Here is a 14131-nt window from a genome sequence, read left to right on the forward strand (position 1 = left end):
GTGCCCCCCCCCCTTTTTTTTTAAACTTAGTTTTAAACACACAAGTGACACATAGATGCATTCTTGAAAAACTCTGAATGAACTAGATTCTTCCCTCAGTCTTCCTCTACCCAGAGGTAATCCCTGTTACTATCTGGTTAACTGTCTTTACAAACCGTTTCCTATGAATTTTTTTATTTACATACAGAAATAAGTACAATATAGAGATCGTTTTCTTTTTCATGTGATTTTTTCTAGCTTTTGACAGTCATAAATGATACTTACACTTTTCTTATTCAATTAAATATCTTGATAATTTTTTTGTTAGTACATAGTGCATTCTTTTTAAACTGCTACTTAATATTTGATATGGTGGTGCCTGGGTGGCTCAGTCATTGAGCGTCTGCCTTCGGCTCGGGTCTTGATCCCAGGGTCCTGGGATCAAGCCCCACATTGGGGCTCCCTGCTCTGCGGGAAGTCTGCTTCTCCCTCTCCCACTCCCCCTGCTTGTGTTCCCTCTCTCGCTTTGTCTCTCTCTGTCAAATAAATAAATAAAAATCTTTAAAAAAAAAATTTGATATGGTTCCACCTCATTTTATTAAATTCTTCTCATGAGTGTATTAGGTTGTTTCCAGTTTTTCCACTAATACAACTCTTGCTTTTTCTGTGCACAAAATGCAGGTGTTTGTTTGGAGTCACGGAGTATGTGCGTTTAGAATTTTGCCAGTTTGCCCTCTGAAGTGCTTGTTCTTCCACAAGCAGAGTCTGAGAATGCCTGTTTCTCTACCACTCAGCAGTCTTGCTCTTATGAATTCTTGCCACTCTGAAGGGAAAACATTCCCTTGATTTCCCAGTGCCTTCTGGCATGGAAACGGGAGAGTAGGAGGTGTTCTCCGGTGAGGGCTGCAGCAAGTGGTCTGGTTGCAGAGGTTTCCCTTCAGTCGGGCTCCGCTGCCTCAACGCACCGCCTACAGTTACAGCAGGGACGCGGACACAGCTGCTGCTGTTGCCTCGCTGCACAGCCTGGCTTGTGTTCCTGGTGACCTCGCGGCTTTTCTCATCCTTTGTGCGCCATCCAGCTTTCAGGCTCGGCCACTTCTCGGCCTGTCTTCCTCCACTCTCTTCCCACCCTCTCCTTGTAGCATTCTCTTGTGCGATTTGGTGTGTAGTTTTATTTTCCTACATTACTCAGTCTTCTTTCCATCTTTTTTTCAATTTCTGTAAGTCCGAGGGCTAATTCCAACAATGGGGTGTTGAAAAGTATCCTTCCTGTCATTTCTCAGATTTAGAGTGGGAGCAGGAGACTGCATTTAGTTTGCTGGAACCCTAGTCTCATTTTAAACGTAAGGATAAAGGAAGGTTTCACTAACAGATTAAGTTGTCCCTTGTCATATTTCAGTATCAGGGCTTTTCAGAGTTCCACCTAACTTTTGATGACTATCACAAATCTGGCCTGCTATTTGAATTAAAAGCTCATTTAGTTTTCTTTAAAAGCCTTGATTTTAAAATCACAGTCAGTGATTGTGGTCTCTTTTGGTCTCTTGCTTTATTCTCCTCTATAATATATTAAAAATGGTTCCATTTTGCTCCTATCAGTACTTAAAATAATAGGTGTTTATTGTTTACTCAGGTACCAGGGACTGTGTTACAGGCTTTCTTGGATTATGCTTAATCTTTACCACATCCTTGCATCCATGAGGTTTAGGTACCTTTATTATCCCCACTTTACAGCCGAGGAAATCTGAGTACTAAGAGGTTAAGAAATGCTTGTCCAAGGTGACAATTAATGCAGCCAGAACTCAAACCCAGGCAGTCTGACTCCAAAATCCTGGCCTCAAGGTCTATGCTAAATATTCCTATTAGTCCCCATCATCCCAGTTGAGTGGTTTCATTATATTGGCAATTTCATTATGATTGCTCTAGGCATTTTCCACACAGTCCTGTTAGGATCAAATAATAAGCCATATTTCTAAAATTCTTCATATTCTTTTCTCAAGGTTTATCTCTTGGGACCACTGTTCTTAGATGAACTGAGTTTACTCAGATGACCAGTTTAGTCAGTGCTTTTGTATATTACTAACAGCATCATTCCACAGCTTATTTTCATTATCTGTCAGCCTAATACAAATGCTATATATTTATAATGTTTTTGTGCAGTTATAAAAATTTGTGATGATCTTAAAGATTGAATAATTATGCCTCAGAATTTCTGTGTTCAGTTGTTACCTTTTTAGGGAGGACAACTTAGTTACTAAACACTGGGACTATCAGTGTTTCTTCTAGATGGTATGTTGCCTGATTCCAGTTTATCTGGGCCTTTTGGGATCAGAAACAAATGGCAGGAGTGTTGAGAGTATCAGTAGTGGAAGTTTTCCTGGTGCTGAGCAAGGAGAATAGGATTTGGTCATGAAAAGAATTCTGGCTAACCTGATTTTCCAAATATTCAGATGTTTCTCATTCTTGACTGATTTTTATTTGATCCTAGGCAAAGTTAAAAGGAAAAAAAAAAAAAACCAGTGTGTTTCAAATAGATAAGATCGGTTAGATCATTATTTTATCAGATTTAATTTGTGTTTAGGAAGGAACTAATGGAAGGTGAGTAGAGGAAATGTGCTGACTCTCTGTGACCTTAGAGAAACTCATTGTTTTTATTAGTAATATCAAAATGTAGACTTTGTATCTGAGATTCTATGACTGACAGAATTACTGTACCCATATTAATTCGTGTACAAAAAACTTTTATTGAAACATATAATTGAAACATGAAAAAGGATTAGCAGGATGATACGGAGGCAGGGAGGGACAGTGCTAGGAAGTCTATATCCTACTATAAAGAACAAGAAGCTTTTACAATGGAATGATGATAATATACTTCCTGTTGCTCTCTTTGTAAAATAATCATTAATTCAGAGAAAAAAACATTTTAAAGTGAGGTGAAAGATTGCCAATAGGAAGGTAAATGACTACATAATGGTTTGATTAGAGCATTAGTACTGGAGTCAGAAATTCCCAACTTGGGGCCAGACTGGCTTTAGGCAAACTATTTTTTTCGATTTCATTTTCCTCTTTCTGTAATTAGAAAGCCTGATACTCAGGTACATCTCTTATAGTGATTAAAACTTGCATTACACATAGTGCCTTGGCTAAGTAGGAACTTATCAAATGTCACATGAATAATTGAGATGATTTTAGATTCCTTACAAAAACATATCTCATTAAATTTCTAAAAAGAAAAATACCTTTGTGTTTGAATGGAAAGCAACTCAGTGGCTCTAGCAGATCTCTTAAAGAACAACAGCTATTGGGTGCCTGGGTGGCTCAGTTGGTTAAGCGACTCCCTTCGGCTCGGGTCATGATCCTGGAGTCCCGGGATCGAGTCCCGCATCAGGCTCCCTGCTCGGTGGGGAGTCTGCTTCTCCCTCTGACCCTCCTCCCTCTCATGCTCTCTGTCTCTCATTCTCTCTGTCTCAAATAAAAAAAAAAAAAAAACCTTTAAAAAAAAAAAAAAAAAAAGAACAACAGCTATTAGTCCCTTCAGTGAGTGATAATATATAAAGTGTACCTTTGAGGAATGTGTACTCTCAGATCACTATTGGCATACTTGTAATGGTTCAGACTGAATTCTCAGAACAAATCGTCTAATAATAGAGTTTGTGGTAAGTGAAATTCAAATATTCTTAACCAGCATAATTAAAGTCTTAATGGGCTCATGTCTACTCTAAAATTAAAGAAGTATCATTTTAGTGTCAATGTAATCAGATGTATCAATGTAACAATCAAAGCTTTTATTGAAATGACATCTGATGAGTACATTAACTATCATAACAAATGTTAATTCAGCTGTGATATGAAAAAATTTATTTTTAAGCATCAAGCATGCATTGACCTTTAAAATGCTTTATAATTTGATTAGAATAAGCAGCCATATTTTGGCATACTGTGGTATTTTTCCACAGATAATTTGTATTCTCAATATTTTTTTGTTATATCTTGTTTTAGTGATCGTGGTGGAGAAGACCCAAACCAGAAAGTAATCCATGGGGTTATTAACTCCTTTGTTCATGTTGAACAGTATAAGAAAAAATTCCCCTTAAAGGTAAAAAGCCTCCTTTAAAAACATAATCAGACCTTTAATTTCTTAAACTACTTGTTCTAATTTTTTAAATATGATTTTATTTTATTTATTTTTAATTTTTAATTTATTATTTTTTATTAAATATGATTTTAATTGGTTTATTTAGTTTTATCAGGAAATCTTTGAGTCTCCCTTTCTGACTGAAACAGGAGAGTATTACAAACAAGAAGCTTCAAATTTATTACAAGAATCAAACTGCTCACAGTATATGGAAAAGGTAAGAAAGAACATGTTATGTTAAATGCATCATCTGTTATATATCAGGCATGGTTTTATTTAACATTTGTTTTCTTAGTTAATACACTTCTTTGGTGGAAAAAGGGTTTTTTTTATTTGATCATTACTCTCAGTTATAGTTAATATACAGTACCTATTGATAAATCATTGTTCTTGCTGTGGCATTCTCCATGAGGAAAAATTCTATCCAGTTTTCATCATGGTTGATGCTTCTCAATAAATCCTGATTGCTTGATTTGCTTGTCTTTAAAATTAATATTCACATTTTTTGTCAAAAAGTTTGACATTTTTTGCCTACTTTTGGTTTCTGTGACTTTGCCCTAGACTTCTGGCTCCACCAGGGAGCATAGTAGGTTCCTCATTTTCATCAAAAGGTATCTGAGAGGTATCCAGGAATGATGTGTTATTTCCCCTCTCAACATCACCTTCCTTCCCAGTATTACCTTCTTATGTCCAGGCAAAGTCAGCAGTACTCTCCAAAGGCTTAACTGTATATAGTTCTCTGGGACCAGTTAAGTTCAGAAACTCTAGTTACATAGCTTCATATAGTAGAATGTTTTCGAAGTCTAAACATTTGTGTGTGTATGTACTATGCTAGCGTGATTTTAATTGCAAATGTAGTTTTGTTTTGAGGTAGAAATTAGCCAGATTCTCTAGCTTTTATCTTTATTAGCTGGTTCTTGTTAATATTAATCAGTGTATTGTTGGTAGCCCAGTGTTTCTTATATAGAACAAGCTTTACTAAAGCTCTTGATTGACATATTTAAGTATGACTAAGTATAATTGACTTTGAAAAATCTTAATGAAATCTTTAATTTGGTAATTATCATGTATATTACTGATAACATTTACTTTTTATAAGAAGAGGGACCAACATAAAATAATTAGGTTAATCTACTTGATCCAATTGATGTAAACTATTTTTTAGTTTGATAGTTAAATATTCATAAAGTGACCACCTGTTCTGGTTTTTTATAATTTTTACTCACTTTTCCTGTTGCATGTTAGATTTCCTATATAATAGGATGATCAGGGTCAGTAAATGAAGACAAAATGCAGACCACTTAACTTTAGTTCGTGTTCATAAGATTTTGGTAAAATGTAGGTGATAGCTAATAGCCTAAATAAAAATTTGAAATAATTTATGGAATGTGGGTTTAAATTGGTTATGTAATCCTTATTTGTTACCTGGCCATCTTTAATTGAGCCATTAAAATTAGGCTACCTAAGTTACTTACTGATATTACAGGTTTTTCCTCATAGTAGGTCATGACTGTAAGAATATATTTCTAAAGGTTCTAGGTAGATTAAAAGATGAAGAAATTCGATGTCGAAAATACTTGCATCCAAGTTCATATACTAAAGTGATTCATGAATGTCAGCAACGAATGGTAGCAGACCACTTACAGTTCTTACATGCAGAATGTCATAATATCATCCGACAAGAGAAAAAAAATGGTAAGTGATATGAAACAGTGAATGTGAATAGAAATTAAATTATAAACGCGCTTTCTACATCATCTCCAAGCCTCCTTAGATTTCAGACATTTTTAGTAATAATCTAAAATATTTGATATCCCTTTTTGCCAATTCTTAATAAAAAGACTATTTTGGAAAGGTATGTTTTCAAAGTCAAAAGAAAAACTAGGAAAAGGTGTTTGCACATTTTTACATATCACAAGGGCTAATTTCCTTAATACATTAAGAGTTTCTAATAAACAGCAGGAAAAAAAGCAAAGATGAAAAGGAAATATAAATAGATTTTAAATATATGCAGATGCTCAGTCTCATTCAAAATAGAAGAAAATACAAAATAAAGATATAATGAGATACTAATAATAAGCAATAAAAAATGGAATTTTTTTTAAGATTTTATTTATTTATTAGAGAGAGCACAAGCAGGGGGAGTGGCAGGCAGAGGGAGAAGCAGACTCCCCACTGAGCAAGGAGCCCTATGTGGGGCTCTACCCCAAGACCCTGGGATCATGACCTGAGCCAAAGGTAGGCGCTTAACCGACTGAGCCACCCAGGCGTCCCAAAATGGAATTTTTTTTAAAGGAGAAAATAGCACTAAAAATTTTCAAATTAACAGGGAATAAACATAACAAGATATGTGCCAGACCCACACAGGAAATGAAACATTGTTGAAAGCAACATTGATTTATAGATCCAGGAGAATCTACTCAAAACTGCAGTGGTTTTTTTGGTTTGTTGTTTGTTTTAATTGTGAAAGTTAAACTCTTAGACTAAGAAAAGTCAAGACAGTCTTGAAGACCGTCATGGGAAGACTTTGCAGGATAGCATGACTTATGATAAAACCACAGTAATTAGGACAATGAGACATTGGTGCGAGGGTAAACAAATAGACCAATGGAATAAAATAGCCTAGAAATAACCCATGCATACATAGATACTTGATTTAAGACCAAGGTGACACAGTAGAGCAGTAGGTGAAAGATAGTCTTTTTAACACACAGTGCTGAGTCCATTGGATATTCACTTGGGAAAAAGTAAAGTTTGATCTCTACCTCAGATACCGTATACAGAATCAGTCAATACATTGTAGGCTTTTGACCTACATGTAAAACAGTAGCACTTCAAGAAGATAATATAGGAGAATAACTTCATGACCTTGAAATAAGGAAAGATATTTTTAAATGAGACACAAAAAACACTAACCACAGAGGAAAGATTGATTAAGTGGACTGCATTTAAAAAAAAACCTTTGGATCATTAAAAGACCATTAAGAGCATCAAAAGACAATCATAGGGTAATATATTTGCAATCACTGAAAAAGGTTTATGTCCAAAATATAAAACGGTCAAGAAATTTGAACAGGTACTGCAGAGTAGAGGATATCCAAGTGGCCAGTAAACATATACAGAGGCCCTCAATCTTATTAAAATAGAGGAATGCAAATTAAAATCCACACTAAGATACCAGTACTCACATTTTGATACAAAATTTAAAAGACCATTACAGGGGAGGGGGGTGGGGGATGGGTTAGCCCTGTGATGGGTATTGAGGGCACGTACTGCATGGAGCACTGGGTGTTATACGAAAACAGTGAATCATGGATCACTACATCAAAAACTAATGATGTATTGTATGGTGATTAACATAACATAATAAAATTTAAAAAAATACTAGGGTAAAACTGGAGAGATTGTTGAAATTTAGATAGTGTTGAATAAAGCAAGAGATTCTGGAAAAAGAAAATTAAAAGACCAAATAGAGTAAGTGTTGGGAAGTGTGTAGAGGAGCGAGAATTTGTTATATACTCTGGGCTTGGAGTATAAATTGATGCAACTACTTTGAAAAACTGACATTGACTCTTAAGGCTGAATGTATGCATATCTTCTGATCCAGCCCTTCCAATCCCAGATATATAATCCCCTGCCCAAACTGCATGCAAATATATACAAAAAGGTAAAAGAATGTTCATAGCAGCATTACTTGTATTAACTCCAAACCAGAAATAACTCAAATGTCCAATAACAGTAGAATAAAGTGCAGTATACTCCTATAATGGAATATTATTAGAGAAGTGAAAATGAACAATTACAGCTACATAAAAAATGTAGATGAGCCTTATAAACATGTTGAACAAAAGAAACCAAACATGAAGGAATTGTATGATTCCATTTTTATAAATAGTTCAAAACAGGCAAAACTGATCTGTGGGTTGGTAGTCATGATAGTGGTTACCTTTGCAGAAAAGCAAGAGGAATAGTGATTGGGAGGAGGTATGAAGGGAACTTCTAGGTGTAGGGAATGTCTGTTTCTTACCCTGGGGGGTGATGTCATGGGTGTGTATGTGTTCACTTGTGATAATTCATTGAGATATATACTTATGGTTTGTACACTTTTTGTATATGTGTTATATTTCAATGAAAAGTTTAAAATAAAAAGCACTGCACTGAAGGGCGCCTGGGTGGCTCAGTTGGTTAAGCAACTGCCTTCGGCTCAGGTCATGATCCTGGAGTCCCTGGATCGAGTCCCACATCGGGCTCCCTGCTCGGCAGGGAGTCTGCTTCTCCCTCTGACCCTCCCCCCTCTCATGTGCTCTCTCTCATTCTCTCTCTCTCAAATAAATAAATAAAATCTTTAAAAAAAAAAAAAAAAGCACTGCACTGAGACATCATTTTCAATGGGAAAGATCAAAACGTTGATAACACGTTGGCAAGGGAACTTCCTGCTATTGGGAGCTGTGTTATAAGGATCTGTCTATAAGACGAAGCTCTGACACAATAGTCCTGCTTCCATGGATTTATACTACAGATATTCTTGCCCATATACAGGATTTTTTTTTTTAAAGATTTTATTTATTTATTTGAGAGAGAATGAGATAGAGAGAGAGAGCATGAGAAGGGGGAGGGTCAGAGGGAGAAGCAGACTCCCTGCTGAGCAAGGAGCCCGATGCGGGACTCGATCCAGGGACTCCAGGATCATGACCTGAGTCGAAGGCAGTCGCTTAACCAACTGAGCCACCCAGGCGCCCCTATATACAGGATTATTAATTGTAATATTGTAATATCAAGAGATTAGAAACAACCAAGTTTTCATCAATTTTTTTTTTTTAAAGATTTTATTTATTTGAGAGAGCGAGAATGAGAGAGAGTACATGAGAGTGGGGAGGGTCAGAGGGAGAAGCAGGCTCCTCACTGAGCAGGGAGCCCGATGCGGGACTTGATCCCGGGACTCCAGGATCATGACCTGAGCCGAAGGCAGTTGCTTAACCAACTGAGCCACCCAGGTGCCCAAGTTTTCATCAATTTTTAAGAAATTTATAATATAGCTATATAATGGGGGTGCTATGCAGTTGTAAAATAACCTTTATGTAATGATATAAAAAGATCTCTAAGTTAAAATGTTGTGTTCTGCAGTTGCAAATAATACATAAAATATGCTACACTATTTGTGTAAAAAGAGGCAGAGGGAAGACTATATGTATTTGTTTGAATGTGCATGAAACATCTTTGAACTGTTACTAACTACAATATTGCTTTCCTGTGGATGGTTGGGAGATGGGTGTAGGGGACTTTCTTTGCATTCTCTTGTAATTCTGCATTTTGAACCATGCATTACCAAATACATTAAAATATTTTTTGAACTCTTTGGAAATTTAATAATCAAATTTTTTTTTCTCTTCAGACATGGCAAATATGTATGTCTTACTTCGTGCTGTGTCCACTGGTTTACCTCATATGATTCAGGAGCTGCAAAATCATATCCATGATGAGGGCCTTAGAGCAACCAGTAATCTTACTCAGGAAAATGTGAGTTATATAAGGAACTGGATATTTTTCTCTTAATCAGATTATCATGGAGTTTTTCTTATGACTTTACTGTTTTAAACAATGACAGAAAAGTCCTACCATGATAACAAATGAAATATCTTTATTAAAATGTTTTAAACCTGTAGTTTGTTGGCCTCATTCTGGAATTATCGTATTATTAGAAAATCATTGAATGAAATAGGCTTCTTCATAGTCATATTGATGTGTTCATTTAGCAGTTGTTAATTAACTGCTCACAGAAAAATATGTTTGCTGTTTCTAAATGATTGTGTTTCTATGTAATTGGCATTAATAGTTGTAGTGATAATGGTATTAATCAGTGGTAATATAGGCAAGGGACAATTTGCTTTCTTTATATATGCTCTGAATTTGGTAGCCCAGGAAACAAATTTAAATTAAGACAGTCTTCCCTAAATAAATGCTTGCTACCCAAAATATCCAGCAGTGAACCTCATGTCTCTCATACTTATCTTTCTGAAGAGTTCCCTGCCAGTCAAATGACTATTTACAGCAAGGTGTCTTTCCTCTCAAAGTGTGTTACTATCATCAAATCTTGTTGGATGAACTTCTTTGTTATTACTTAGTGATGGCTTAACTAATAAGATAGACATGACATGAAATGTTACTTCTCTTCCTGAAGTAGAGCTTTGGCTCTTCATTTGCAATAATTTTTATATGGACATCATAATTCGGGAGCATTTGTTAAATGCTGATCACTTCAATGATTTTATGTTCTGCCACAGTAATGCATTAAGTAAAACCATTAGTTTATATTATTAGTCTTTTAGGTTCAGGGTGTTGAATGATACTGGGCAAAGAGGCATAGGGTGCCGTGTCAAGGACGGGGGTGGAAGTGTAAGAGAATACATCTGTAGTAGACCCAAATAATTTTAGCTGACGTAGTTCCCTCCATTAAGTTCAAAAACTCACTTTTGCACTGCTAGATACTTCTTCCCTCTCAGATGTGGGGGAATTGTACTGCTTAATTCAGGGGATCTCTGTTTTCACAGACTCTGGCTTTTTAACTCTTCTTTCTCTCTCAGCCTTCAGTAGCTTTGAAGGCAGTTTTTGTTTATATAATCCTCTATGAAAGTGATAGGCCTGGTAGTTCAGAGGCTGTATCTTGTTACCCTGAAGATACGGTATTCCAACACAGAGAGGAGTGTTTTTAGTGGGTTCTTCTGGCAGAAGAACTCCAGTCCTGCATTTCTCTGGTGTTGAATGACAAGCTAATTTCAATATTAAAGTTCTAGATTTTTAAGGCCATCTTAGCTAAAAACATTTTTGAGGGTTTGTGTGTGTGTATGTGTAATATTAATTGGCTTAGGGAAAACTTTACACGTAATTAAACAATTTTTTAGTAAGCCTCATTTTATCCTTGAACTTCTTAAAATGTGATTTTGTACTTTGTATTTCACATTTTTAGATGCCAACACTATTTGTGGAGTCAGTTTTGGAAGTACATGGTAAATTTGTTCAACTTATCAACACTGTTTTAAATGGTGATCAGCACTTTATGAGTGCATTGGATAAGGTAACTTTTTAAAGTATATATATAATTTTCTTTATTTAATCACCATTCTTTAGGCAGTTTCAGAATTAGGGCTCCTAATTGATTGTGTATGTGATTTCTAATCTAGACAAAGTCAGAATAGAAATATAACTTTTAGGTTAATAACTGAGTGGTTAAATTGAATGCTTGAATTATATGGGAATTGAATTTCCCATGAGTATGCTATATAGGGGGCAATTGCTAATAAATTAGTATCTTCTAAAAAAATGCGATTTTTTTTTTTTTAAAGATTTTATTTATTTATTTGAGACAGAGAGAATGAGAGACAGAGAGCATGAGAGGGAGGAGGGTCAGAGGGAGAAGCAGACTCCCCGCTGAGCAGGGAGCCCGATGCGGGACTCGATCCCGGGACTCCAGGATCATGACCTGAGCCGAAGGCAGTCGCTTAACCAACTGAGCCACCCAGGCGCCCCCAAAATGCGATTTTTTTAATTAAAAGTGTAATTAATTAAAAGTGTAATTTCAGTATCCTTTAGTGCTGATTTTTCCTTTAAATATGATACTAAGGTACTATACTGAATAATATTTGAAATAAAAATAAGTATGTTTTACAAACTTTGGGATTTTGGTATCCTTTAAAGGAAATTTGTTTACATGGTTATTATAAGATTTTTAAAAAATGTAGTCTTATTTTATCTGTGTTCAAAAACCAGTAATGAATTATAGAGAATATCTTTCAGTAGGAAGAGTATATATAATTTTTTATATAATTATCATGAGGGTTACAGTTAGAAATTTACCCTGTGTTAAATATGAAAACAGGAACACACTGCCATCAGAATGCCGTGTTTTGTGTGAGGCAATAATTTTTGGATGTACGGATTATAGCATACAATATTGAACGAGCTGCACTTTTACCCCATTACTGGGGGCTAATTACTGGTCTGTTTTCTTATTTAGGCCCTTACATCAGTTGTAAATTACAGAGAACCCAAGTCTGTTTGCAAAGCACCCGAACTGGTAAGTTTTGATGGTTGCTTAAAAGTAATCTTACGGAAAATCAGTATTAGAAAAAGAAAACTGAGGAGAGCGTCAAATTAATTTGGTTTTATAGTATCTTTCAGAAAAATAGATGAAATTAAATTATTAAAAATAAAAATTATTATGTACATTGTTTATAATTTCGCATTTATTTAAGGAATGCAATTGGCCATGTATTAAAGCCTTTTTTTAAAGGAATAACTGACAGGGAAAATACTCCATTTCACAACGTTTGGCGTTTAAAGTATGTGTGCTTTGGAATAATTTGCATTACTTCTCATAGGGATTTTATTTTATCTGAAATCTAAAGGAAATTGTATGGTAAATTTTTGATAGCCTTTACAGGAAATTTGCTTACCAAGGTTGTTGTAAGATTTTTAAAAAGTACTCGTTTAATGTAAAAAATACCAGAGCCTCTCAAAACTCATCTAGGTATTCTTTTGAAACTTTTATTACTTATATCAATGCTTTATTGGGCTCTACATGTTGATTAGATTTTTTTTACTTATTTCTAGGTTTTTTTTTAACCTTATAGAATATATTTTAAGTTCTTTGGGGCATATTCATAATTTTTAAAACATAAGCTTTAGGATGGCAAAGACCTTACCCATTGATCTTATTTTGTATTGTTGCCACTTTGCCTCCTTTGAGGCATGATATGTACAGAAGGGCCCTATCTAAGATTTACTGTCAATTTCTACTTGAGCTTGCTAAGTACTGTGACAACTTATTAAAGAAGTCAGCGAAGGGGATGACCGAGAATGAAGTAGAGGACAAACTCACGAGCTTCATTACCGTTTTCAAGTATATCGATGATAAGGATGTTTTTCAAAAGGTAAGTTGTTAATAGAGGAGTTTTATTTGTTTTAGTCAGCTTTGATTTGGTTTTGAACTTCAAATCATCAGAAAGAAAGTAATCTTTAAAAAATTTTTTTAATACAGTTCTACGCAAGAATGCTGGCAAAACGTTTAATTCATGGGTTATCTATGTCTATGGATTCTGAAGAAGCCATGATCAATAAATTAAAGGTAATTTAAGCCTTTGATCTGATAATGTCCTAGAAATTATTCCATGAGCACATAAAGATATTCATTGGAGCATTATATGTAGTACCAAAATATTTCATCGATAGGAGACTGGTTAAAAAATATAGAATGTATATTCATGTGGTGGGATATGCAAATACGGTATTGAAAAGACAAAATCTCTCTATATTGATTTAGAATCATCCACAAGATATAAACACTGTTAACTTTACAAAAGACTTGTATTACTTAATCAATGAATACAGCTAAAGTATTCCTTTAAGTACAAGTTTTGGAGTGCAGTTGAATTTCAGGTCATTTTTACATCATTTTAGCGTACATACTGATGAGATAAATAGTAGCTGATTCATATTTATCATGAGTTACTTAGTAGTTGATAATTCTTACATAGTAGACATTGAATATACTATGTGGTCCTTTTTAAATATACCAGTCAATAGTTATCTTTTGATTTTTAAAAATAATGTAAACACAAAGCATTTTATATCCCAGGATTAGAGATCGAAATGTTCTGAACTGGTGATGACAGAGTTTTGAATAATTTCAAGGAAGTGGATTTCTTCATTATTCAGTAGATGGTATTAAAAATATGCCTAAGTACCCTCCTTTTTAAACTTGACCACTGACTCAAATATACATAGTCATCTTTCGTGTGTATTTGATCCTATATGTAAACTTTATAAGGTATCTTATATATAGTAATGGAGCATTTTGTAGTGTTGAAATAAGATACATGGATTTATAGAAAAGTTTTTATTTTAAAAGGAAATTTATTGTTTCATAAATCTGTATTTTCATTTATTCTGCATTGAAAAGGAAAAAATCTTTGAAAGGTTTTGCTTTGAATAGCTGCTTTGGATTATGAATAATATAGGCCA

The 14131-nt window shown here is 34.7% G+C and overlaps 1 protein-coding gene across 5 annotated transcripts in view; it reads left to right on the forward strand.

Annotated features, from left to right (window-relative positions):
• CUL2 (cullin 2) overlaps positions 1-14131 on the forward strand; it is a 103918-nt gene that overhangs the window by 72309 nt on the left and 17478 nt on the right. For all 5 annotated transcript variants that reach the window (XM_021686028.2, XM_044914979.1, XM_021686029.2 and 2 more), the window contains exons 7-14: positions 3979-4075; positions 4221-4331; positions 5647-5809; positions 9507-9631; positions 11079-11186; positions 12126-12185; positions 12913-13041; positions 13149-13235. In XM_021686028.2, coding sequence (XP_021541703.1) covers positions 3979-4075; positions 4221-4331; positions 5647-5809; positions 9507-9631; positions 11079-11186; positions 12126-12185; positions 12913-13041; positions 13149-13235 — 880 coding nt within the window. The remainder of the gene's footprint in view (positions 1-3978; positions 4076-4220; positions 4332-5646; positions 5810-9506; positions 9632-11078; positions 11187-12125; positions 12186-12912; positions 13042-13148; positions 13236-14131) is intronic.

This window comes from Neomonachus schauinslandi, chromosome 5 (assembly GCF_002201575.2).
Source record: "Neomonachus schauinslandi chromosome 5, ASM220157v2, whole genome shotgun sequence".
NCBI lineage: Eukaryota > Metazoa > Chordata > Mammalia > Carnivora > Phocidae > Neomonachus > Neomonachus schauinslandi.